The 27,562-nt window shown below is 40.1% G+C and overlaps 1 protein-coding gene and 1 non-coding gene across 2 annotated transcripts; both read right to left on the bottom strand.

The window, feature by feature from the left end:
* Window positions 1–1,042: 1,042 nt before the first annotated feature.
* Window positions 1,043–1,149, bottom strand: LOC141609611 (small nucleolar RNA R71). Its single transcript, XR_012527536.1, has one exon. It is a non-coding gene; the product is annotated as a small nucleolar RNA R71 (small nucleolar RNA).
* Window positions 1,150–7,489: 6,340 nt separating this feature from the next.
* Window positions 7,490–9,649, bottom strand: LOC141608269 (uncharacterized). Its single transcript, XM_074427634.1, has 4 exons — window positions 9,617–9,649; window positions 8,829–9,463; window positions 8,558–8,709; window positions 7,490–8,454 (listed from the first exon to the last, which is right to left on the bottom strand). The coding sequence occupies exons 1-4, from the start codon at window positions 9,647–9,649 to the stop codon at window positions 7,490–7,492; spliced, it is 1,785 nt and encodes a 594-aa protein (XP_074283735.1).
* Between the last annotated feature and the right edge of the window lie 17,913 nt (window positions 9,650–27,562).

The following is a 27,562-nucleotide window of genomic DNA, read 5'->3' as shown; positions in this document are numbered from 1 at the left end:
CGATGAGTATTCTGGCAGGATAACACACTTTAGTATGTAGTCAGGTGTTTGGTGATGTGACGGAGTTGGGTTGATTGGATTGATTGCAGCTGTTTCTTTTGTGTAATCAGTACTGACCCCGTTTAATTGTTTTAAAAACTGTGGTGATCCATTCGGGGGTGGTGAGCAGGTATGAGTTGATGCGCATGGGATAGCTGAGTTGAGTCATCACGAGCTGTTTTAGAAGTCTTCCGCTCTGTCGAACATTCTTTCATTTTGTTTAGTTGGTTTAAAATTTTGAGAACAATTGTACTTTTTACTTTATCAGTTTTAGTTGGACTTGTATCACGTTAAACTATTTAATAAAGTACGTTTCGTTATTGTCTATTTGATATACATTGCCTCGGATAACCGAGATGGTAGCAAAGTGGTCCTGGTAAGGCACTTGGAGTATGGGGGTGTTACACCCAGTTCTTCTCACATTGGAGAATTGCTTTCACCGGATTCCGAGCTCAAGAAAACCTTGCGTAGAAGACGGCGGTTTTAGAAAGAAATTAAAGAGGCCGCTTCTCCCGTACAAATTGAAAGTGCAAGAAAGTCTTACTTAGACGATATTAAAGCTTTTGAAGAGGAGGAGGTTTCTAGTTTATCATCTCCACCACCACCACCACCACCATCTCCAACCAAAACGATGGTGAAAATTTCCAATCATTCCAAGCCCACCGCAGCTATGCTTCCGTCGGGTATCACTACTACCGAAATTACCGCCCCCGGAGTTCGAGATCAAACCGGCTTTTATAACCTTGTGGAGAGAAAGCAATTTGGGGGAAGTCCTTTGGAGGATCCCAATTTGCATGTTCAAAATTTTTGTGACTATTGCTCCATGATTCGGCAAACGGGAGTCACTCAAGCCTAAATTATGGAAATACTTTTCACTTTCTCATTGAAGGACAAGGCAAAACTATGGATAAATAGCCTTGATCGCACCGCCATGGGAATCACCAATTGGTAAACTTTGGCTCTTGATTTCTATCAAAAGTTTTTTCCACCGGAGAAAACTCAAACTTTGAGGAGCAAAGTCACGGGATTCCGTCAACAAGCTTTGGAAAGCTTATATGAAGCTTGGTAAAGGTACAAGGAGTTGCAAAGGCAATTCCCACATTATGGGTTGGATGCTTGGTTCCTAGCTATAACATTCTACAATGGATGTTGTGCCGAGTCCCAAAGAATTCTTGATTCTGCCAATAATGGGCGGTTTGATCAAATTGACACGGATATTGCTCATTCCACGATTGAATCCATGGCGATTCATGATGCCCAATATGTCAATTTCCGGAGTACACCTATCAAAGAAAAAGAGGAATCTTCCGACACTACCATTTTGAAAGCTCAAATCTTATTGCTCCAAGAAAAGTTGGAGGCTCAAAATGCGGTTTTCTCTCTTCAACAACTCAATGTCGTGTCCTCTACTAGTCAAATTGTTGTTTGCGAAGGTTGCGGAGGTGCGGCTCATTACACCACTCATTGCCAAGCTACTATTGAAGAGGTAAATGCTTACCAAAATTTTAGGCAAAGTTTATTTCCATCGGGTACCTTTTCAAATACTCATAACCTGAACACGAAATTTCACCCGAACTTGCCTTACAAAAGCAACAATGTGCTTAACCCTCAACCTCAAAAACGACAAAATGCCTATGTTCCACCACAACAAAGGTACAATTACCCACCGGACTATCAGAATCAAAACCAACAACAAAGGCCACCTCAACAAACTTTCCAACTAAACCAAGGTCCACCACCCCAAAATGCCCAACAAAATAACCGGGGGGGGACAAACTAGAAGCCTTGGTGATACAAATGGTTAAGGCTCAAACCGAGTTGGTGGCTCAATATCAAAAGAGTGACCAAGCTCACAATGTCGCAATCAAATTGTTAGAGCAACAAATGGCTCAACTAGACGCATCTAGCTCTCAAAGGAAGACAGGTCAACTACTACCCCAAGGCGAGCAACCACATGAGATGGTTAATGCCATTCAATTGAGGAGTGGTACGAGTTATGATGAGTCATCCATAACTTTGGATGATGAGGTGGTAAGTAAAGGAACCAAACTTGAAGGAAGTGACAAAAAGAAGGCTAGTGAAGAGCCTCCCATTAAGATTCAAGTGTCATTTTCTCACCGTTTAGCAATGTTTAAGAAAAAGAGTAAGTTTGGTACCAAGGATAATGAGCCCCTTATGCCTAAAGAAAGTGAAGAGGTGATTGTTGGGAAGGAGATCTCTCCTAATGCTAAGGAAGGTGATACCGTTTTAAAGAAGGTGGATGATCATAAGGTGGTCGAGAATGAAAAAGATGTGGAGGATGCTCCTCCAAAGGAAGTTGTTGAAATTCAAGTGCCATTTCCCCACCGTCTAGCAAAGAACAAGAAGGAAAGTAAGTTCGGTAAGTTCTTGGAAGTTGTTAAGAATTTACAAGTTACCGAACCATTTACTGAATTTCTTACCCAAGTCCCTTCTTATTCAAAATTCATGAAAGAAATCCTCTCAAAGAAGTGATCCTTCAATGAGGTTGAGACTATTGCTTTCACCTAAGAGTGTAGTGCACTTTTACAAAACAAGTCTCCCCCGAAAATTAAGGACCCCGATAGTTATTCTATTCCTTGCACTATAGGCATATATACCATTGACAAGGCCCTTTGCGACCTAGGTGCTAGTGTAAGCGTTCTAGACCTATTCCATTTGTGAAAAACTTAACATGGGTGCTCTAAAATGCACTAATGTTACTTTGCAAATGGTGGACCGTTCTTTAAAGCAACCTTTAGGCGTCTTAGAAGATGTGCCCGTCAAAGTTGGCAAGTTTTTCATACCCGTTGACTTCCTTATACTTGATATGGCCGAGGACTTACAAACCCAAATTATATTGGGTAGGCCATTTTTGTACACTGCAGGCGCGTTAATTGATGTGAAAAATGGGAAGTTGACCTTAGAAATGGGCAATGACCGGGTTACCTTTCGCAAGAACACCGCCATTAAGAGCCCAATGTCACAAGAGTCTTGTTATTTACTTAACACTGTGAACTCTATTCTTGTTTCTTCTACACCTCGATCTTTACTGACGGATCCGTTGGAGATCTATATTGGTGTTGATTGTATTGTAGGTAAAGATTTCAAGAGCACTAATGCTAAAAGTGCTAAGAAAGGATGCTCATGGAAGAGCTTAAAGTGGATGAGGAATGTGAAAGAAGCTATGAAAGAAAGCTCGGAAGGTGGCGAGACAAAGGACAAAAATTGATCAAATGAGCTTCTTACGTCGTGCGGGACATTAAATCAGCGCTTCTTAGGAGCCAACCCAAGCTTTTATTTGTTTTTGTTTTTAATTTTTCGCAAATTTAATGTTTTCTTAGAATTAGGAATAATTTTTAGACTAGATGGTGTTTTATTTTTGTGATTTCTAGGTGAAAAGGAAGAAAAGAAGGCTCAAAGAGGATATTCACACATCTCCGTGCAAGAAACCCCGTTCGGGGACGTAATATTCAAAAACGGAGCAACAATTGAATTATACGGAGAAGGGGAAAAGTCAAAGCAGACTCGATCAAACCCGATCGGGGTTGCATGTCCCCGATCGGGGACGTGTGTTTGTATTTTCTTGGCTTTTGTTCAAGTTACGGGATAAGGCAAAGTTCTTCTATCATTCTTCATTCTACCTGACGGTATACTCCCTCTATCTTCACTCATTTTTCTTCATTTCTTCACTAAAATCACAAAGAAACATCACTTCCATCATCAATTTGCAAGATTTGTTCATCCATTAACATCACCAAGTAAGTATCCATCTCATTTCTTTTTAATTTTATCTATTTTAATCAATTAAATCAACTTTCTCAAACCCTAACTCAAATTGGGGGAATTCGATTTTGTGCTTGTTTATGCTAGAAATTGATTAAATTGTGTTCTATTAATGTTTATAGGATGAATTAGTTCACTAATTTGTTCTATTATACTTGTTTGGATGGATTTTTGTTTGTCTTAAGATGAATTTTTTTTTTTTGTCTTAAAATTTCAGAAATGGCACCTAAAAAAGCTATTACCCAAGGTGCTAGAAAGAGAAGGAGAGGTGGCGCGGAGTCATCTCGAGCTGCGGAGGATGTCGAGATGCAAGAAACATCGGAATGGCATGATCCAACATTTCCCCAAGTCATCTTCAATAGTAAAAAACAATGGGATAATTGGGTTATCTTGAGAGCCAAAGGTATGAAGGCTACTAAATTTATCAATCAAGCTTTTTTAAAGAATATTGGTATTGAGAAAAATGTTAAAACCTTGTTTAAGAATCTTGATATGAAGGATTGTTACACCATGAATTATAAGACCTTCCCCAAATTCACCCTTGAGTTCCTGAGCTCCTTTGAATTTCATAAATCTAAAAAGAATGATTTTATATATGGTGTAAGTTTCCGGTTGTTCAGATAGAAGTTTGGTTGGGTTATCCTATCCCCAATCAAAATGTGATTTCTTGGTGGCTAGGTTACAGAGATCGGTCTTTGTTGAGGAAGCACATTATTGCAGCTTGTATGGCTCATGTAATGTATAGTATATGGCATGCAATAAACAGATGTCGGCTTCAGAATGTTTTATCTTTACCTGTTGTTGTTATAAAGCAGGTGAAGACGCTTTTTCTATTGCAACTGAGAGCTAGCAGTGTTGGGTCCAGTATTAGGAGTGTGCAAAACTGGATAACACGACTAGCATGAGTCTTGTAATGAGCTAGAGTTTGATCTCTGGCAGATTTTGTTTGTTTGGATATCAATATAATCACTTACATTTCCCAAAAAAAAAAAACGTTTCCGGTTGTTCAATAATAACTATAGATTGAATTTAGTGGAATTTGATGAAATATTTCAATTGAAACATGAAAATTTGCATATTGACTCACCCGAATATTACAACCCCAAAATTACATGGGAATCCATTTCTCACTACCCCTTTGTTGATTGGGATCATGTCCCTCATCAATATATTCACTACCCCGAAATTCGCATTTGGCAAAGGTTTATGAGGTGGACTTTTGTTGGTAGAAATGAGCCTCACTCGGTAAGGAGAACGGATGTTGAAATTCTTGGTGCTTTTCTCAATGTTTTTTTTTTTTTTTGGTAAAAAGGTAAGCTTATATTAATAAGTAAACCAAAATACAAACGTTTAAAGCTCGACTAGCTAACAAAGCTAACATACTGATCAACAATTTTTAACTCCCTAAGCAACAGCACAAGGGATAAGAACAAATCATTACATAGCAAAAATTCTATCCTTATCAAATCTGGCTATTAGGAATTCAGGACGCAGTAGGATGCTCTCTAGTCTGCAATGATTCCTGCTCCACCATATGGAATAGATGAGGGCCAACAGCAACACTGCAGTCTGTTTCTGTAGCATCTGGGATTGAAAAGTCTGTCTAGTCCACCAATCAAACCAGTCATGCCCAGGTAGATGGCACCCCAGCCTAGAGGACATGATCTGAAGGCATTTCTTGCTATAGTCACATTCAAAGAAGAGATGAGCATGTGTCTCAGGAGCAGCATCACATAAAACACAAGCATCATCAGTGATAGCCCTCATTCTCTTCAGTCTATCCCTGGTTAACAACCTGCCATGCATCACAAGCCACCCTAAAAAACTAAGTTTAGGAAGGGCTCTTGTATCCCAGACAAATTTTGCCCAAGTTACATTCACATAAGGAGAACCAAGCCAATCATATCCACTACGTATAGTGTAAACCTGTTGTTGATGTATCCACCAGTCTCCCACATAACCAACTTTCATAAGATCTGTGATCCTACAAAGCTTCCTTCATGCCCAGCTACCATTAAGTTTAGGTTGATAGGTATGCCAATTACTAGCTTTTATATAAATAGAATGCACCCATCTTACCCATAGGTGATCCTTCTTCTGAGCTAACCACCATATATATTTCCCTAATGCAGCTGTGTTCCATCTAATTATGTCAATTACTCCCAAACCTCCATGTCCCTTCCCCTGACAGATCTGATCCCAAGAAACTAGAGTGTTACCCTTGTCATTATCTATCCCAGTCCATAAAAAGTTTCTGGAAATCTGTGCAATTTTCTTAAGAATAGAGCTGGGTAAGATAAAAATTCTTGCCCAATAGTTGTGCAAGTTAGCCAACACAGACTTAATCAACACTAACCTCCCAACATAGCTCAGTTTCCTGCTACCAAGGCTTCTATTCTGCTGACCACCTTATCAACCAGACTATTACATTCCAACACAGACAGTTTTTTTGAGGCAATAGAAATACCAAGACACTTGAAGGGGAGAAACCCATGGGACATGCCTGTACACTTGATGATTTCAGTCAACAAAACTTTATCCGCCCCATTACTAAAAATGCTAGACTTACCCTTATTCATTTGTAACCCAGATGCCCTAGAAAAGAATTGGAAGGCCCTTAGCAATCCAATAATGGACCTTTTGTCCCCTCTACAGAACAAGAGAAGATCATCAGCAAAAGCTAGATTCTTCCACAAAGAGGGTGGTACCTAAACTTAGTAAACTCTTGAATCTTGTCAAGAATTCTACTCAAATACTCCATGTAAATAACAAAAATGAGGGGAGATAAGGGGTCTCCTTGCCTCAATCCCCTCTTCCCTTGGAAAAACCCAAAAGTTTCCCCATTGAGGGCTAAAGTATAATATGGTGAAGTCACACATTCAAGAATCAGATTAGTAAAATTGGGGGGAAAATTCAAGGAATTCAGCATGTTTCTCACAAAACTCCATTCAATGGAGTCATAAGCCTTCTGCAAGTCAATTTTCATTATAACCCTTGGAGACACAGCTTTCCTATTGTACAATTTCACCAGGTCTTGACAAATAAGGATATTCTCTACAATATCTCTACCCTTAATAAAAGCACTCTGAGATGGGCTAATAATATCAGGTAAAATCAGGCTCAGTCTGTTGCATAAAATCTTACTGATACACTTATAGATGGTGTTGCAACAAGCAATAGGTCTGAATTGAGTCACATCATGAGGTAGATCATTCTTAGGGATCAGAGTAATTAAAGTATTGTTGACTTGTTTAAGTAATTTACATGAACCAAAGAAATCCTTCACTGCCTTTATGACACTCCCCCCTGTGATATCCCATGTATCTTTATAAAATTGGCTACTAAAGCCATCAGGGCTAGGAGCTTTATTGCCACCAATGTCAAACATAGCCTTTTTAATCTCCTCAGAAGATACAACAGCATTTAAAATCTCATGATGTGCATCATTCAAAATAGCTCCAGAAGCAATAATAGAATCACAAACAGCATCAACAATTTTACTACTCCCTAATAAGTCCTTGTAGTAAGCAATGAAGGCTTGTTGGATATCAGAGCTAGAAGTATAAAGTTTCCCAGAACAATCATTGATTTGAATCACTTTGTTCTGAGCTCTTCTATGGTTCAACTGAGAGTGAAAGTAATGAGTATTATCATCCTCCATGTTAGTCTAATCCACTTTAGCCTTCTGATCCATAAACATATGCCAGGCTGTTTGCAAGTGCAAGAGCTCATCAGAAAGACCTTTGGCAGTATTCACCATGATAGGATCCATAGGGTTAGAGATAAGCTCTTCCTGAATTTGGTAAAGAGCCAATTTAGCCACCTTCACCTTATTCTCAATATCACCCAGAGGACCTTTATTCAACTGCTTTAGACCCTGTTTTAAATTTTTCAATTTACAAACATGCTGGAACATCTGAGTCCCCTTAAACTCCTTTTTCCAATCCTCACTAATCACTTGTTTAAAATTGGGATCAAGTCTCCACATGTTGAAATACTTGAAGTTAGGTTTCCTTGTGACTGGCTTGCCATAAGGGTAGACAACACAGGGACAGTGATCAAAATATCCCTCAGGCATAAAGTAAGCATAAGCCTCAGGAAAAACATTCAACCAGTCATCATTAATTAGGCACCTATCAATTCTGATATACACTAAAGTCTCGAAGTCATGCTTGTTGTTCCAAGTGAAGAAAGACCCAATTGCCTTAATGTCAAATAAATCATTGTAATGTAAGCAGTCTTGAAAAGGTTTAATGTCAGCTAAAGTAACCTCAACTCCCCCCAGTCTTTCATTAGGGTAGAGAAGATTATTAAAGTCCCCTCCAACCATCCAAGGACCTTGGCTCATATGCCTGTACCTCTGCAAACTATGCCAGAGCTCAACCCTCTCAGCAGGTTTGTTGAAACCATAAACTAATGTGAACCTGAAGGCAATTTGACACGCTCTGATAATAATATTAGCATGAATAGTCTGTGAACTAATATCCAGAATATCCACATCAAAGAGCGGAGAATTCCATAATAACCAGATCCTCCCACCATTAGCAAAGGAATTATTAGTACATATAGACCAATCACTACAAATAGAGTTCCTAACTTTATTCCAATGAACAGCCTTAACTTTAGTTTCAACTAATCCAAATAGCCCGAAATTATTATTATGTAAGAACCATTTTATTTCTTTTTGTTTATTCAGGCTATTAAGACCTCTAATGTTCCAGAATCCAAAATTAACCATTCTCAAGTACCCCTCCTATTCCAGTCCCAGTCCCCTTTCTCTTCAACTGTGTGTTTCTTATAGTAGCCATATTTAGAGCATCCAAAAAAGTGTTACCACGATGAACAGAAGGTCCACTTCCATCTTGCCTCATTAGTGTAGTAACTATTCTAGCAGGGGTTTACACAACAGCAACCCTAGGCCCTACAGGGGTAGCAGGCACACTGGGAGCTTTACCCTTATCCAGACCTTGCACCAAAACATGTTGGACAACCTTCTTTTGCCAGACCTGTTAATTTTCTTCACTTCTTTTTTCTTTCTGCATTGATCCTTACTATGGCCTATACCATTACATTGAATACACTTGACAGGAACCCAATCATATTCAACCTTAATATCATGAGTCTTACCCTTCTCATCCTTATATTGAAGACTATCTGGGAAACATTGATCCACCTGGACATCAACCAACATTCTAGCATATCCAAGGAAGGCCTTATGGGTAATGGCTTCATCACAGCGGACAAATTTCCCTATGAGACCACTAATCTTTTTCAGACAAGCAACCCCCCAGAATTTAAGATCCAACCCAGACAGTTTAAGCCAAATAGGAACAGTTTGAACAGTACTTTTAACCAAGTCAACCTCAGGCGACCATTCATTAATGATATCTGACTTATTATCAAACATAAAGTGACCCGCTTTCACCACCTCTTTCATCTTTTCCACAGTTTTAAACCTAACAATGAAGATTCCATTTGGCATAAAAGAGATCTTATCAACATCGTAATTCTTCCAAATACGTTTAAGATACCCAGAGACCACATTCCAAGGTGGATTAGTCCCCATAATGTACCCATACAAGAAAGAAGACCAATAGTTGATCTCAGGTATCACATCAGCTTCAGATAATTGAAGAGTAACCTTACCAGAGTCAGCCGTAGGCTAAATAGGAGTAGTCGAAGGCGTTTTCTTCCTCCGAATAACTTCCGTCCAAGCCCCAGCATGTTCCTCAACAAAGTCCTCCTCTTCCGGTATAGGAACCATCGTCCGAGAGAGGTCCAAAGGTAAAATCACCTGTTCCACCTCCTCCTCAGAGACATCTTCCATCACCACATCCTCTTCCAAAGATTCCTAAACTTCATACCTAATCTTCGACGCAGAACCTGTTGATCGTTTATTAGAATTCGTATTTTTTGTATTTTTTGAATTTTTCCTGGTTTTAGCCATCGTTGCGTGAAATTAGGGTTTATTAGATTGAGATGAGTTGATTTTTTTGGATTTTTATCTCTCTAACTTTCTCTCTCATCGTTTTTCCATCTACTGATTAGTTTTTCTCAATGTTAATGGGGATGAGAAATGAGGGATAAATATCCCTTACCACTTTGCGGTGCATTTGACCAAACAATGCCACAAAGGCACTAGTGCTATTGTCTTTCGTGGGTTGGTTACTAAAATTGCTCATCATTTATGCCGTTTTAACCAAGAGACCACCGACATGCGACCTTTGGATTCTACAAGGGAAAAGGGGGATGGACTTGATTATGAATATTTTCTATCATTGAATTGGTTAAGAAACTCTCATCCACACATGATTTGGGAAATTGGTAAAAATAATTCAATTAGTCTACTAGATGAGAAAAATGAACTAAAAGCATGTAGATACCTCATTTCTGCACCTCCCGCAAACCACCCGGTGATGGTTGGACCGCATGTTTGGTACACGGAATGATTTATGACAGTTCGTAAGTTTATCGTCAAGTGATAGCTCAAATACTTGTGTCTACCCCTTTGGTTGTCATCTACGCACCGATACGGTCGTTTTGACAGTAATTAGAGTTCATTTGGAGTTCGGGTCAAAAACCGCTTCATTTTCTAATAACCGTTTTAAAATGTCGAGTCGGAAGGTTCTAGAATGTTCCAGATATTTATTCCATAAAATCGATTTTTCAATCTTTTGGCAAAATATATCCCGAAAATTTTATGATAAAGAATAAGGAAGTCGAGATCTACCGCAATTCCCTAAAAGAAACGCGAAAAATCTTTCTTCCGCGGGAGGAAACCTCCAGGGAAAGGATGCAGCACCTGCTGCGCCTCTTCGAAGGATCGCAGCAGCTGCTACGCCTCTTCCCCGGCTCTTTTCTGCATATTTTCAAATCTTTTAGAGATTTGTTTCCAAAGTTTTACCGTAACCCTGATTCCTCCGTGTGATTAGTATAAATAGGGACCTTCGTTCCACATATTTCTCACGCGAGTGTCCGCTCTTCTCTTCTCCCTTTGCATTCTAAGACCGTGCTCTACGCTTATTGACGCCTACATGCTTGATCAATCGACCACGTAAACTCGGATCCTTCCGAGTACCAGTCTCGTTGCATGACCGACCAATTTGACCAACTCCACTCAATTAATTAATCAATTTAATCTAAATCCTCTCACGAGGGCACTTTCATCATACATTCGAGTCGAGCAATCACTAATCGTTAACTTAGTTAATCTCGTTTCATCAAACATGTAAGTCTGAGGGTGTAAATCCCATATTTTATTGTTGTATTTTATTTTTGTACTAATTATTGTAAGATTTACGTCAAAAATATGTTTAAGAACGATTTCTAAAACCCTTTTGTCAAATTATTTTACGGATTAACGGAAGACAGGCGTCGAGAAGAAACGCATCAACTGTTGCGCCTCTTCGAAGAGTCGTAGCATCTACTACGCCTCTTCCTGAGGCTGCTGCAGTTCCTGCCTTTCTTCTTCTTCTTCTTCTTTTGTTCTCTGTTAATTCGTCTCTTTTGTTTCGTATTTTCTTATTTTCCTCTTATTTCATTCGTATAACAATTTTAATGCATGTCATAATAAATAATCTCCTTTTAAATCCGGCTTAAATCCCTAATAATCCATATTTGCGAGTTTTCGTCATTAAACCAAAACCCGGATTTTAGAGACTCGATCTATTAATATCAAGTTTCTGAGATTCGACGTTTTGTACATGTTTTCATCTGTTTATCACGTCTTTCACATCGTTTCCATCTTCAATCTAACCTAATTCGTTTTAATTAACTTTAACTTGTTTATGATTCGTAATTAATAGTCTTAATCCATTTTAACACATGTTTCATTGCTTTTGTGACAATTTCATAGTAAATAATCTGTTAAATCACTTTTATCCGAGTCAAATGTCGATAACCAACCATTAAATCACCAACTTAGATTAACAATTTGCAGTCCCGGCTTCACAGCCAGACCTCACCTCAGGAACAGACGCAGTGACCATTGCGCCTCTTCCAAGAGGCGCAGCATTGCTGCCCCTGTTCCGGGTTGAGTTCTGTCTCTGAACTTCCGTTCTTGCTTTGACCTAATTCATTAGTTTACGTATTAATCGACTATTAATCGTAGTATCGCTTCTAATTTGTTTATTTTCTAACCTAACCTATTTTCTTTTATTTTTCTCAAATTGTCCGTCTTAGATGTATTTTTGACGTAAATCAATTAATCCGTTGTAATTATTGTAATTTCATTTATTGCATTTATTTAATTATCGCATTGGATGATTTATTTACTTGTTTTCACATATAATTAATCTAAACCCTAATTCGACCTTAATGAATGTTAATTACGTGTCCACCGACTTAGTTAATTTTCACATGTTAGGATCAAAACGTTATTTGTTGCATTGCATACATATCATCGACAGCATATCGAGTATGAATAATTTCCCTAATCATTAGTAGAGGCCGCTATCGAGGCGGGCGGGATTAGGTGTTCAGTAAAAGGACTTCCTAATACGTACCCTCACCCCTTACTCCAGATCTCTGTGAACATCCGTGTTCATTGCCATCCACGAGAGTCATTCTAGACATAGAATGCTAAGGGTAACGAGTTCTTAGTGTCTATGTCACTACTTTGTGTCTTGACATGACGCGAAGTATTCGAACGGTTTCCAATTTTCCAGAATAAATTGGTGGCGACTCCACATATACAAACGCTTGTTCCCAATTGCCCCCGTGGGACCGTGTCCACAGTGTTGCGACTCCCCTGGGGAGTAATACACTTACGTGTTGCCAAGGGTGAAACTTGAACAAGGTTAGGGAATAGTTTATATGAGACAGTTGTCGGTTTTCATTACTCGATCTTCTTAGATCGTTTTATTCGAACTTCCTAGGCCCAACCCAACCCATTCGACCAATCGTCCCGTCTGGACGGTCCAAATTCTTATCTGGGCTTTAGGATGGATAGCGATTGACGTCAACCATACCGTGATGCTTACTCATGTCTATATCAATGGCTTTCACTACTCGAGGAAATGGACTAGGAACCAACCTTACTCATGTTTGGCGCGGACCTCTCCACAGACCAGGGTTTAATTGCTCGGTATGGCAACCCACCTTTTAAGCCAAAACCCTTCTAAATGCACTCAGCATACCGTTATAATGCCTGTATAAATGCTTGTATCATATGTGATCACCATTTCATAAATGAAACTATGACTAATTTTGTAAAATCAAAACCATTTGAAATGTAAACCCTTTTTTCGAAAATAGCCTAAATTAGCGCAAAATGAGTCGAAACTCTGTCCAAATGTCGAGTCAAAATTCGGGCCTCAAAACCCATTTCCAAACCTCACTTCGAGTCAACACTCCTACAACTACACTACAGTTGGTAGGACAAACATTTCCAAACTTTGTCATTTTTAAATCAAACTTAACACAAGTGGCACACTCCCACTTCACGAGTCGGGTCTTTTCCTTGAGTAAGTGTGCTAGAATGGTCGATCATGTTTTGATTCGTCGTAGATCTCTTATCCAGTTTCCAAGATGCCTGAAACTAGTGCCAGAGGTCAACCAAATGGTAATGATCAATCCTAGCTGCGCTCGCTCGTCTCCAAGCAAGCCAAGACCAAGCCTATAATCGGCTCAATACTATCAAAGGCCGAATTGTTGCTGTAGAAACTAGACTCCCTCCTGCAGAAGAGGATATTCCCAGCGAAGTTGTGCATGATAATCTTCCACCCTTCATTGGGTCACAATAAATCAACCCTCCAGTAGGTCTTACCGAAGCTGAAAAGCGACTCCAATACTTAGAGGAACAACTAATGTACCTCAAGGGAGGCGACATCTATAAGGAAAACAATCGCAAGTATGAGGCCGTGAACGCCAAATTTCCAACCAACTTTAACATGAATGACATCCCAAAGTTCAAGGGACATGAAAACCCTATGAACCACATTCGGGCTTTTAAAGACTACATGTCTATCAAAGGCATCAAACCTGAGATGTTCCTAAGGATCTTTCCTTCATTTCTCGACACCATTCCTAAGCAATGGTTCTATTCCCTAGAGCATAAGAAGATTGCCACATGGGATGACGCTGCAATTGAGTTCGCTAAACAATACGCAGATAATGCTGAGATCCAAGTCAACATGCGCACTTTGGAGGTTCTTACCCAAAATGAAAAAGAAGGCTTCACCGACTTCCTAAGTAGGTGGAGAAAGACTAGCACACAACTTGTTGAGCGTCCAGATGAAGCTACCCTCATGGAGAAATTCGTGGATAACTTGAGACATATTTATGCAAACCACTTGAGGTACCAAAACATAAAAACCTTCAAGGACTTAACTGTGCTAGGGACAAGAATTGAAGACGACATCCGTAAAGGGCTCTTATCCAAAACGGAGGGTCGTGGATATCAAGGCTCAACAAGTCGTTCCTACAGCTCTACTAGCAAGACTGATGAAGTTAACCTTCTCGAATCATCAAAGAAGAATAACCCACAAAGGAAATTCACAAACATTGGCGATACCTACTCCTATGCTCTGAAAAGATTGATGAAACAAGCTAAACTCCAACCAATAGGACCTACACCTGACCCAGAGAAGAAGTCTAAGTTCTGGGACGAAAGTGCATACTACGAATATCATAGAGGTAAACGGCACGATACAGAGAAGTGTTACAAGCTAAAGCACGTACTTCAGGATATGATCGAAGATGGTCGTTTACCTATACCTCCCGGAGGTAAACCTGGCAATACTCAGAATCCTCTTGGAGTTCTGATGATTACAAATGAAGAATCTACCTTATATTGTTCACACCTCATTTCTCCAATCGAAGATGAGATCCATGCGTTAGAGGATGAGGGGAGTTATTCCACCATTTCTCCTACCATCGCCGACTTTATCGCATGGGCAAAGAGCGTAAATAGACAAGTTTCAGAACTAGAAGAGATAGTAGCATCCCTTCGCAATTCAAGCACCATACCCAAGGAGAGCAAGCCACTAAACCTGTCTCAAAATTCTACAATGCAAGAAGTAGTGACTGTGGTTGATAGCCTAGTCGATGAATTAATCCACTTAGAAGCTGAGATCATCAGATTGAAAGAGCTTGCTACCGTCAATAGAATATGGGCCGATGACGATAAAGATGAATATCTCACTGAACACTAACTAGTCAAGGTTAGTGAGGACATAGTCAGAAGTAGTGAAGACCAAGATATAGACCACCTTACTCGTTCAGGGCATCCATATCAAAATATTTCTCAAATGGTCCTATAGCTAACGGTCCAGTTACCAACACCAATGTCACCACACCAAGCGATGGCGAAGACACATCTACTGACCATTTACTAAAGCAACTACAGAACACAAAGGTTGATCTTTCAGTATAGCAATTAGTGGCAATTTCATTTCCTCATCGCCAAGCTTTGCTGCAAGCCTTGGCTAAATTAAATGTAGCACACAATTCTACGCATGACGACATAGTCAACTTGGTCTTCCAATATTCAACTAAGCTAAGTAACCCAGTTACTTTCTCAGATGAGGATTTGCCTCCCTTCGGCGCCAGTCATAACCTAGCTCTATACCTCACCGTCATATGCTTAAAGAAATACGTGCCAATGACATTGGTAGATGATGGATCTGTGGTCAATGTCATACCATTGAAAACAACATACAAATAGGGCATGAAAGAATCAGATCGGACTCCTACTAACCAAGGTGTTCGAGCATATGATGGAACGCGCCGTAAAGTGGTAGAACTAGTCAACCTCACTATAGCCACAGGGTCGGTTGAGCGAAAGGTTAATTTTCAAATAGTGGATATCGAATCATCCTTCAACATACTTCTGGGAAGGCCATGGATTCACGCTTCCAAAGCAGTAACATCCACCTTGCACCAGAAAATAAAAATCCCACTAGATGGCAAATTAATGGCGATCACTTCGTCACCTATCAAGGCAGTGATACAAAATATGTCAAGCAACCAAGTAGTCACGGATCCAGTATACGAGCTTGGGGGCTTCCATAGCATAAATCTTGTAGAAAGTGAACTAGCACTTCTATACTTCAATCCATACTCCATTTTAGTGGTCAACCACATACTCAAGTCTCAGGGATAATTGCCGGGAATGCCTTTAAATCCTGCCAAGAAGAACACCTTTGCACCTTGCAAAGAAGGAAACTCCCAAAGGATACCATTAGGACTGGGGTATAAACCCACGAAAGTAGAGGCTTTGGAAATCCTTACTTAGTTTCAGAATCGAAAGAACCATGGAATTCAAATGCGATCTTACCTCCCAACCCTGAACGGATATTTCGTTAGAGAAGGAAGTCAAGAATACTTTCACGGGTTTCCCGAACCTTGGCACTACAAAGGAACGCAACTAGCTGGAATTGAGGTCTTCCACGATTGCTACTTCATTCCTCCAGAAATGGTTCCTACCGTCAAGACTCGCCAAACACCTTGTTTAGACGAACAGGCTGTTAGTCTTCTGTTTGGAGAAGACCGCTTTGTTAGAGCCGCGCAGGACGAGATCATTACCATGATACTTCAGGATGATCATTTCAACCCTACAACACTAATCACCGAGGCCAATTCAGATCAGCAGAAAGGATGGATAAAATCGATCAAGTAGACAAACAATCAAGGAAAGCTCTTCAAAGTCACCACTGGAGAAGGAGAGATGTTCAGGGGAGAACCTGAAGACAACGAATTCGAGTCAGAGTCGGAGTCGGAGTTGGAATCAGAGTCTGAGTCTAGGGAAGTCCTTAAAGAGTCTCCTCCTGTCGTCACTCCCAGTCCCCTTGTTTCTCGTAGCTTAGCGTCAAATAGTAACAGTAGCTTGGGAAATATCCCAGCATCTATCCCTTTACCGCCACTGACTACTGAACAGATGGCTTCTTTGTTTCAACTTTTTTCAAAATTTAATATGAATAAATCAGATTCTGCTTACTCTTTGTGTTATTCTGAATGCAATTCTATTTACGATGATAATGAGGATAATCCTGACCCAGACTCAGCCAAAGAAATGCTGCAAGAGGGAGAAGGGGCACTAGTTATAGAGAACACCGAACCCATCAACGTGGGAACCGAACTAGAACCCCAAGAACTTAGGATAGGGACCACCTTAAACCCCACTGAAAGAGCCGATTTTATAGATCTCCTACATGAGTTCAAGGATGTTTTCGCTTGGTCCTACAAAGACATGTCAGGGATCGACAGGGATATTGCAGAACATAGAATTCCAATCAAACCAGGTTTCAAACCCGTAAAGCAGAAGCTTCGTCGAATGAGGACCGAATGGGCTCTTAAAATCAAAGAAGAAGTCGATAAACAATTCAAAGCCGGGTTCATCAAAGTTTCCGAGTATTCAGACTGGGTATCTAACATTGTACTTGTACCCAAAAAGGATGGGCGAATCCGAGTTTGTGTTGATTTCAGAGACTTAAACAAAGCAAGTCCCAAAGACGATTTCCCTCTGCCACACATCGATATATTGGTAGACAACACAGCAGACCATGCATTGTTATCTTTCATGGACGGCTATGCAGGATATAATCAGATCACGATGGCCATAGAAGACATGCATAAAACTGCCTTTGTTACCCAATGGGGCACCTATTGCTATACCGTCATGCCATTTGGGCTACAATGCTGGAGCCACATATCAACGAACTGCGACCACGTTGCTACATGACATGATGCATAAGGAGGTAGAAGTGTACGTTGACGATATGATTGTCAAATCCAAGGATAGAAAGGGGCTCATTGACAACCTTCGTAAGTTCTTCTTGAGGTTGCGAAAGTACAACATGGGGCTCAATCCCCAGAAATGCGCATTCGGGGTAACATCCGGAAAACTCCTGGGATATGTCGTCATTCAAAGAGGAATAGAAATAGATCCATCCAAGATCAAGGCTCTTATCGAAATGCCGCAGCCTCAAACAGAGAAGGAGGTTAGGGGATTCCTAGGCAAAGTGCAATACATAAGCCGATTCATATCAAAGCTTACAATGATCTGCGAACCCATTTTCAAGAAGCTCAAGAAAATAGACCACACCATATGGGACGATGATTGCCAACAAGCGTTTGACAAAATCAAGGAGATATTAACCAAACCACCGGTGCCTCCTCAGCAAGATCAACCTCTCGGTTTATATCTCACAGTAACCTAAACAGCCATGGGGGCTATGCTAGCACAAACCGTAGGAAAAGAAGAAAAAGCTATCTACTACCTTAGTAAGAAGTTATTGGAGTATGAATGCAAGTACACACCCCTCGAAAAGACATGCCTCGCTCTTGTGTGGGAAACAAAGAAGCTACGCCATTACATGCTTAGTTATTCTTTCAAGGTGTATTCCAAAATGGATCATGTCAAATACCTCTTTGAAAAACCCGTCTCAACGGATGCTTGGCAAGATGGACCCTAATGCTATCTGAATTCGATCTCAAGTATGTACCTCTGAAAGTTATAAAAGGGCGAACTGTTGCCGAGTTCTTCGCCAATAATCATATCAATGACACCCAAACAGTAGACACATGGTCGTTTCCAGACAAGGATATACTACAAACCAGTGTAGACTCTTGGGACCTCTACTTTGATAGAGCATCGAACCTAAGAGGATTTGGAATATGAGTGTTGCTCATTTCTCCTGAAGGTGAGCATACACCACTCTCTGTCAAACTAGACTTCGAGGTGACAAATAACGCAGCGGAATATGAACCTTGCCTCATCGGGCTACAAGCGGCAATAAGTTTGGGCATCAAGAATCTTCGAGTTCACAGAGACTCATCCCTGATCATCAAACAAATTACTGGATCTTGGAAAATTCGAAGTGAAAGTCTAGCACCCTATCAGGCTAGGATAGATCAAGTTGCCCAATTCTTCGACCAAGTCACTTATCTACACCTACCTCGCGAAGAGAATCAATTTGCAGACGCTCTTGCAAAACTTGCATCTTTGATTAATATGCCAGACGACATGGTAGAAATGCCTTTGTGCATTGAACGACGGTCAGAACCAGCCTATGTACACCAGATTACAGATGAGGCAGAAAATCCAAGGGAACCTTGGTTCCAAGCCATTCTAAACTTCAAACTCCATGGTACATGATACCGTCGTTTTGTATCAAAATTAAATTTATAATTCCAAACTAAAACTATAGCTAGTGATAGTAAGGGTCGAACCACAGAGAGACAAGGTTGATTTTGTTTGCTATTTCTCAGTCTATAAAAGTAACAATTAATTGGGGGGTTTTGAGATTGGTTGACTAAATTGACTAAATGCTAAATGAAATTTCTCAACAAGATAAAAAGGGGATCGGGAAATTCGGTTCACCACGGCAAAGGTCAGGATCATAAGGTAACACAAATCCTATAATACGGTCTCAGGGGTATAAGCAAGCCTTTCGATCTATGCTCAAATTAACCTTGCGGTCTTCTAATTCCCCGAAATTTCTCAAAGCTTTCACTCAAGAGAAATTCCAATCTGATGATAGTTCTAATTACTAATCTTTCAATCTAGTAAAAAGACACATCAACAGACGACGAAACCGAAATGGAAGAATTCATGCTAACAAACAACCCCAATTCATGCCATGGTTCACCTCATTCCCAATCAAAACAATTAGCTACGCATGACTAAAACTAAAACAATTGCTAAATTGATAACAAAGAACAAGATTGACATGATTGAATCTAAATAAAAGACAAGGAACAAGAGATGAATTTCTGGAATTAAATTGATGAAACAAGAATTGAAACAACAAGAATTTAAAGAAGAAAGGAATTGCATAAAAACTTACTAACTGAATTCAAGAACAAAGTATCGAAATCGAAGGTTTCCGTCTGCCAAGCTAGATCTAAAAACTGAGTTTTTGCAATAATGAAAGCATAACCTAAAAGTTGCTGCGTTCTACTGATAAAAAGATACTGAAAGTTAGTTACAAGTTGGGCTTTTAAAAGTCTAATACGAAGAAATAAGTATCAGCTCGAAAACTGGTCGATCGACCGGTCAGCATGGTCGATCGACCGGTTAATGCGGAACAGTAGCGTCTGATGAGCTTCAGTGGTCGATCGACCTTACAGCATAGTCGATCGACTGATGGTGCTGTGTAGAAACACTTCTTTTCATGAAAAACAGCTCCTCACTCCAATGCACGCATCCCGAGGTGAGTGAGTACGACTCTCCTTCTTCTGGGCTTCCTTGAAGTTGCCTCCGGAGGACGAATTAGGCTTGATTTAGCTTACTTCCACTCATTCCTACAATAAATCATAGAAAATGCAAAGTAAACCGTTTCGGGAGAAATAGTAGCCTTAAGCTAACAATTATGCATAGAAATACGTGCCAAAACCACAGATAAAGTGTATAGAATATGCACGTATCAGTACATATCCACCAGATATGGATAAGAGAGGACAACGCGGAAAGATTAAGTCGCTATCTACCGCAATTCCCTAAAAGAAACGCGGAAAATATTTCTTCCGCATGAGGAAACCTCCAGGGAAAGGACGCAGCACCTGCTGCGCCTCTTCGAAGGATCGCAGCAGCTGCTGCGCCTCTTCCCCAACTCTTTTCTGCATATTTTCAAATCTTTTCGAGATTTGTTTCCAAAGTTTTACCGTAACCCTAATTCCTCCGTGTAATTATTATAAATAGGGACCTTCGTTCCACATATTTCTCACACGAATGTCCGCCCTTCTCTTCTCCCTTTGCATTATAAGATCGGGCTCTAAGCTTATTGACGCCTACATGCTTGATCAATCGACCACGTAAGCTCGGATCCTTCCGAGTACCAGTCTCGTTGCATGACCGACCAATTTGACCAACTCCACTCAATTAATCAATCAATTTAATCTAAATCCTCTCACGAGGGCACTTTCATCATACATTCGAGTCGAGCAATCACTAATCGTTAACTTAGTTAATCTCGTTTCGTCAAACATGCTTGATCAATCGACCACGTAAGCTCGGATCCTGCCATTCTTCTTCGTCTTTTGTTCTCTGTTAATTCGTCTCTTTTGTTTCGTCTTTTCTTATTTTCCTCTTATTTCATTCGTATAACAATTTTAATGCATGTTCATAATAAAAAATCACCTTTTAAATCCGGCTTAAATCCCTAATAATCCATATTTGCGAGTTTTCGTCATTAAATCCAAACCCGGATTTTAGAGACTCGATCTATTCATATCAAGTTTCTGAGATTCGACCTTTTGTACATGTTTTCATCTGTTTATCACGTCTTTCACATCGTTTCCATCTTCAATCTAACCTAATTCGTTTTAATTAACTTTAACTTGTTTATGAATCGTAATTAATAGTCTTAATCCGTCTTTAACACACTTTTCATTGCTTTTGTGACAATTTCATACGTAAATAATCTGTTAAATCACTTTCATCCGAGTCAAATGTCGATAATCCACCATTAAATCACCAACTTACATTAACAATTTGCAGTCTCGGCTTCACAGCCATAACTCACCTCAGGAACAGACGCAGTGACCATTGCGCCTCTTCCAAGAGGCGCAGCATTGCTACGCCTGTTCCGGGTTGACTTCTGTCTCTGAACTTTCGTTCTTGCTTTGACCTAATTCATTAGTTTACGTATTAATCGATTATTAATCGTAGTATCGCTCCTAATTTGTTTATTTTCTAACCTAAGCTATTTTCTTTTATTTTCCTCAAATTTTCCGTCTTAGATGTATTTTTGACGTAAATCAATTAATCCGTTGTAATTATTCTAATTTTATTTATTGCATTTATTTAATTATCGCATTGGATGATTTATTTACTTGTTTTCACATGTAATTAATCTAAACCCTAATTCGACCTTAATGAATGTTAATTACGTGTTCACCGACTTAGTTAATTTTCACATGTTAGGATCAAAACGTTATTTGTTGCATTGCATACATATCATCGACAGCATATCGAGTATGAATAATTTCCCTAATCATTAGTAGAGGCCGCTATCGAGGCGGGCGGGATTAGGTGTTCAGTAAAAGGACTTCCTAATACGTACCCTCACCCCTTACTCCAGATCTCTGTGAACATCCGTCTTCATTGGCATCCACGAGAGTCATTCTAGACATAGAATGCTAAGGGTAACGAGTTCTTAGTGTCTATGTCACTACTTTGTGTCTTGACATGACGCGAAGTATTCGAACGGTTTCCAATTTTCCAGAATAAATTGGTGGCGACTCCACAAATGCAAACGCTTGTTCCCAAGTGCCCCCGTGGGATCGTGTCCACAGTGTGGCGACTCCCCTGGGGAGTAATACACTTACGTGTTTCCAAGGGTGAAACTTGAACAAGGTTAGGGAATAGTTTATATGAGACAGTTGTCGGTTTTCATTACTCGATCTTCTTAGATCGTTTTATTCGACCTTCCTAGGCCCAACCCAACCCATTCGACCAATCGTCCCGTCTGGACGGTCCAAATTCTTATCTGGGCTTAAGGATGGATAGCGATTGACGTCAACCATAACGTGATGCTTACTCATGTTTGTATCAAGGGCTTTCACTACTCGAGGAAATGGATTAGGAACCGACCTTACTCATGTTTGGCGCGGACCTCTCCACAGACCAGGGTTTGATTGCTCGGTATGGCAACCCACCTTTTAAGCCAAAACCCTTCTAAATGCACTCAGCATACCATTATAATGCCTGTATAAATGCTTGTATCATATGTGATCACCATTTCATAAACGAAACTATGACTAATTTTGTAAAATCAAAACCATTTGAAATGTAAACCCTTTTTTCGAAAATAGCCCTAAATTAGCGCAAAATGAGTCGAAACTCTGTCCAAATGTCGAGTCAAAATTCGGGCCTCAAAAACCCATTTCGAAACCTCACTTCAAGTCAACACTCCAACAACTACACTACAGTTGGTAGGACAAATATTTCCAAACTTTGTCATTTTCAAATCACACTTAACACAAATGGGACACTCCCACTTCACGAGTCGGGTCTTTTCCATGAGTAAGTGTGCTAGAATGGTCGATCGTGTTTTGATTCGTCGTCGATCTCTTATCCAGTTTCCAAGATGCCTGAAACTAGTACCACAAGTGCCAGCGGTCAACCAAATGGTAATGATCAAATCCTAGCTGTGCTCGCTCGTCTCCATGCAATCCAAGACCAAGCCTATGATCGCCTCAATGCTATCGAAGGCCGAATTGTTGCTGTAGAAACTAGACTCCCTCCTGCAGAAGAGGATATTCCTAGCGAAGTTGTGCATGATAATCTTCCACCCTTCATTGGGTCACAAGAAATCAACCCTCCAGTAGGTCTTACCGAAGCTGAAAAGGAACTCCATTACTTAGAGGAACAACTAATGTACCTCAAGGGAAACGACATCTATAGGGAAAACAATCGCAAGTATGAGGCCGTGAACGCCAAATTGTCAACCAACTTCAACATGACTGACATCCCAAAGTTTAAGGGACATGAAAACCCTTTGAACCACATTCGGGCTTTCAAAGACTATATGTGTATCAAAGGCATCAAACCTAAGATGTTCCTAAGGATCTTTCCTTCATCTCTCGACACCATTCCTAAGCAATGGTTCTATTCCCTAGAGCACAAGAAGATTGCCACATGGAATGACGCTGGAATTGAGTTCGCTAAACAATACGCGGATAATGCTGAGATCCATGTCAACATGCGCAATTTTGGGGTTCTTACCCAAAATGAAAAAGAAGGCTTCACCGACTTCCTAAGTAGGTGGGGAAAGACTAGCACACAACTTGTTGAGCGTCCAGATGAAGCTACCCTCATGGAGAAATTTGTGGATAACTAGAGACCTATTTATGCAAACCACTTGAGGTACCAAAACATAAAAACCTTCAAGGACTTAACTATGCTAGGGACAAGAATTGAAGACGACATCCGTAAAGGGTTCTTGTCCAAAACAGTGGGTCGTGGATATCAAGTGATACGTGCATTTTATATAGTCTTTTTAAGCCTCTTTATGCACGTATTTCTATGCTATTCTCGTAGTTTTATGCTACGAAATGCACCGAATATTCTACTTTGGTTTGTTTTGATTTATTTGCAGAAGTGGACCCGAAAGTGGTGGAATCAAGCCTTTTATCATCCACTTTGCTTGCATTTAGAGGACGATTGGATTTGGAGCGGGAAATACTGCTGTTACGGGATGCGTGAAGTGATTTCGGAAGCTAAATCACCAAGTCAATGATGAAATTAACGAAACAAGTAGCTGGCTGAGTTAAAGTCACTCGATCGTAGGCTTTTATGGTCGATCGAGTAGTTTTTGATAGCAGAAGAGTTCGATCGATTAACATCCATGATCGATCGAATTGCGCATAATTGGAGTTCCTCGATCGAGTAGGTTTTCTACTCGATCGAGAGGTTTTTGCTATGATTCTGTTCGATCGAGTTGTTCTAAATGGCTCGATCGAGTAGTTATCTAATGGGCTCGGGCTTTTTCAGTTTTATTTCATTTTTAGGTCAAATAATTGACTTTACTATAAATAGGAAAGACGACAGACGACTTAGTGGGACTTGACATCACTTCATACATTACTCTTCTCCCTTTTTCTCTGTTGAACATTTCTTTTCTCCCTATTTTCCGGATCCTAATCTGTAATCTTCTCTTCCCTTTATTCTCTCTTTAATTTGCAATGTTCTTTGTTTCTTTATCTTCTGCTTCCATTTTATTTATTATGCTTAGCTAATTTCCCTGCTAGGATTTAGGGGATTCGATGAATTATTGTTAGTTGCTAATTAGGTTAGAGATCTTTCGTTATTGTTATGTCTATGTTGTTAATCACTGCTAATAACTGTAACTATCTACTTGAATCGATGCATTTAGCCTATTTAACCTTGGTAAGCCTTAACCTAGACCGGAAGGTTGGAAGGGGTGAGACCCGCAGTGAAAAATAAAATGCTTTAGTGAGGGCGGAAGCTAAGCTAATAGTATTTTAAGGCGAATTGAGACCGGAAGGAAATATTCGTTTCCCCTTAGACTGATACACGCGATCGATCTGTGAACTTTGCTGCATTTAACTGACGTTCATTGATGACCCGACAATCCTAGTTCTCTCTCTCTTCTATTAATTCCTCTTATTCTTTTCTCTCTTCCTTTAATCTCATTTAGTTTAGTTTATTCAACTCAAACCCCCATCTTGTGACCTCAGACGGACTAAATTGACAAGTAGATAGTGACCGCCTCCCTGTGGAGATCGACCCTACTTACCGCTGACTTCTGTTAGTAGTACTTAGGTATTTATTTTTGATACTAAACGACGGTATCATATTTTGGCGCCGTTGCCGGGGAGGCAACTACTTATTTGCTTGTTTATTTTTGTCTGTTTTTAGCCTCAAGGGATTTTTCCCTTGAGGCCTTTCTCATCCTTTTCTTTAGTGCTATTTTGATAGGTCCTACAGGTCCTACCTAGACAGTTCTAGGTAAAAGATCATCAAAGGGAAGGCTTGAGTACCTTTGATCTTCCACCTATGTTCCATCCTATGGCGCAGCAGGTGGTTTACTGTGAGAGATGTGGTGCTGCGGGGCACAATGCTGTTATCTGTCCAGAGGGAAATGACCGTGTCAAAATTTGGCGAGACGAAATCTATGCGTTTAGGCAGCATAGACAAGCTAGTCATTCCCTTACACATGTGCCGCCACATCCGCTTCAGCAACGAGGCTATCAGAAGCCTCCGTTTATCTCGCCCCCACAACAACAAACCCTTCCTCCCATTGAAGAGAATGAAGAGACTGCCGAGTTGAAGTCTATGGTGAAAGCACTTATACATCGAATGCAAGAAACCGAGAAATCTAGGGAAGCTCACCTCAAGCTACTTAAATCTCAAGTATCTCAATTAGCTGCCGAGTTGGATTCTAGAGACTCAGAGATGGTATATGTTGTTATTCCTGTCAGTAGTATTTCCCATGAAAGACCTGAGTTGTCTATTGATGATGAAGACATGTACGACTCGGAAGTTGAAGGTGTTAATGAAGATGAAGCTTTTCTCAAACACTTCACCACGGTGCAGCATAAAACCCTCGATCGAACAGCTCACTTTACTCGATCGAGTGAATTATATGAGGAGGAAGTCGATCGAGCACAAATGTCAACTCGATCGAATGGTTTGTATGAGGAAGACCTCGATCGAACGCCCTGCTTTGTTCGATCGAGTAAACTGTGTGAAGAAACCTCTCGATCGAGTTCTATCTTTGCTCGATCGAGTAGTTTAGCCATGGAGAGCAGTGAAACGTCATCTTGGTTAGTTTTGGATAGCAATTTTGACGAGGACAATGGCTACGGTGAATCTCCCCTTTTCAAAGCCGAGTTGGATGCTCTAGAGGCTGCGATTTACGGGACGGAACCCACCGAGGAGGGTAACGAGGAGGCAGCTGAGTCAGTAGACGTTCCTAGCACGGAAGAGGTAATGTATCCTTTTATCAATGATTCCAACGTTAGGAGCGACCGACCCGAGGTAATCAACGATAATTATATTATTATTTGTATAAACAGTACATTACCTCATTTGACTTATGCTTTATGTTTTAATGCTCTACCCCCTCCCAGCTGGTCAAATAAGCTAATAATGTTTCACCGTATCTGTCATCGAAAATCTGTTAGGCTGAGACGATACTTTAGATTGCTTTCATATGCTCCTGCTTTATTTTGGTGCTACTTATTCTCTTGTGTAGCACATGCGCAGATCTATGATATACTACTAAGGGCTTTGAATTGCTTTGATTCTGACTAACTGGAGCAGCTGGATGAAGAAAAGAAGGTCGAGGTAGGACCTGTCTGAAACTAGCGTTGTCCGGGAGGCAACCCGGAGCTTTAATTTTTAGTTGCTTTTCAAACATTACAGCTGTGTGTGTAATAATTGGTTTTTAAACCATAGACTAGAACAGTTAAGCTTGTTTTGTTAGTTTTGCGGGCTGTTTATTGCGTCTTTGCAGGAGTCTATTGTGGATGGCTCGATTGAGTACTCTATTTACTCGATCGAACTATTTTGCTGCTGATTTCACTCGATCGAGCTTATCTTCTTCTCGATCGTGTGCCTGCCAAAGAGGGTTTTTCGATCGAGAGCCTTACTTCCTCGATCGAACTGCCTAGATGCCTAGTTCCCTCGATCGACCATTGTTCCATTTCGATCGAGTGCTTTTGCTTGGATTTGCTTCCAATGACGCTACTGTGCAGCTGTTAGCGACCTCCCATGTTTCTGGCTGGTTTGGGGAGGTCCCTACTTCGCGTATTCTTGTTAGTTTTCCGCATCTCACTCTCTCCTTCCTAGTTTGCATTTCCTTTCCCTATTTTTGAGTACAATGAGGGCATTGTATGGTTTGGTTTGGGGAGGTTATGCATCCATATCCGTGTCTACATTTATGTTTTTATTGCATTTCTGTTATCACGTTTAATTTCTGTATGCATTTTTGTTTATTTTTATAAAAATTCAAAAAGTCTCATAAAAAATTAAAAAAAATTGAAAATTAAAAAAATTCACATTTATTTTAGCATATAGGTTGAGTCGGAACGGTAGATTTCAATGATGAAATTGCACTGCGATTGTCTTTTTGCTTAAGCCTTGCATAAATTAATATCTTTAGCATTGTCTTTTGCATATCTATGAGTTAATGTTAAAATTCAGCTGAACGAATAGACTTGACCTGATAATTTTGGCAAACTACTTATAATTTCTAAGATTTAGAGCTTTATAAACTGGTGTCATTTATGACCAGTTCATGTAGGATTGTGAGTAGTATACTCCTTGCAT

The sequence above is a fragment of the Silene latifolia genome, chromosome 10, assembly GCF_048544455.1.
Source record: "Silene latifolia isolate original U9 population chromosome 10, ASM4854445v1, whole genome shotgun sequence".
Lineage (NCBI taxonomy): Eukaryota > Viridiplantae > Streptophyta > Magnoliopsida > Caryophyllales > Caryophyllaceae > Silene > Silene latifolia.
The sequence above is the reverse complement of the archived record's forward strand: the minus strand, read 5'-3'. Positions and strand labels throughout refer to the sequence as shown.

Coding starts and splice junctions, on each gene's coding strand:
- LOC141608269 (XM_074427634.1), bottom strand. CDS start 9,649: ATGGAAGATGTCTCTGAGGAGGAGGTGGAACAG. Junction 9,464..9,616: donor CTGAGGAGGAGGTGGAACAG/GTGATTTTACCT, acceptor GACTCTGGTAAG/GTTACTCTTCAATTATCTGA. Junction 8,455..8,557: donor AGGAGGGGTACTTGAGAATG/GTTAATTTTGGA, acceptor TATTTGGATTAG/TTGAAACTAAAGTTAAGGCT.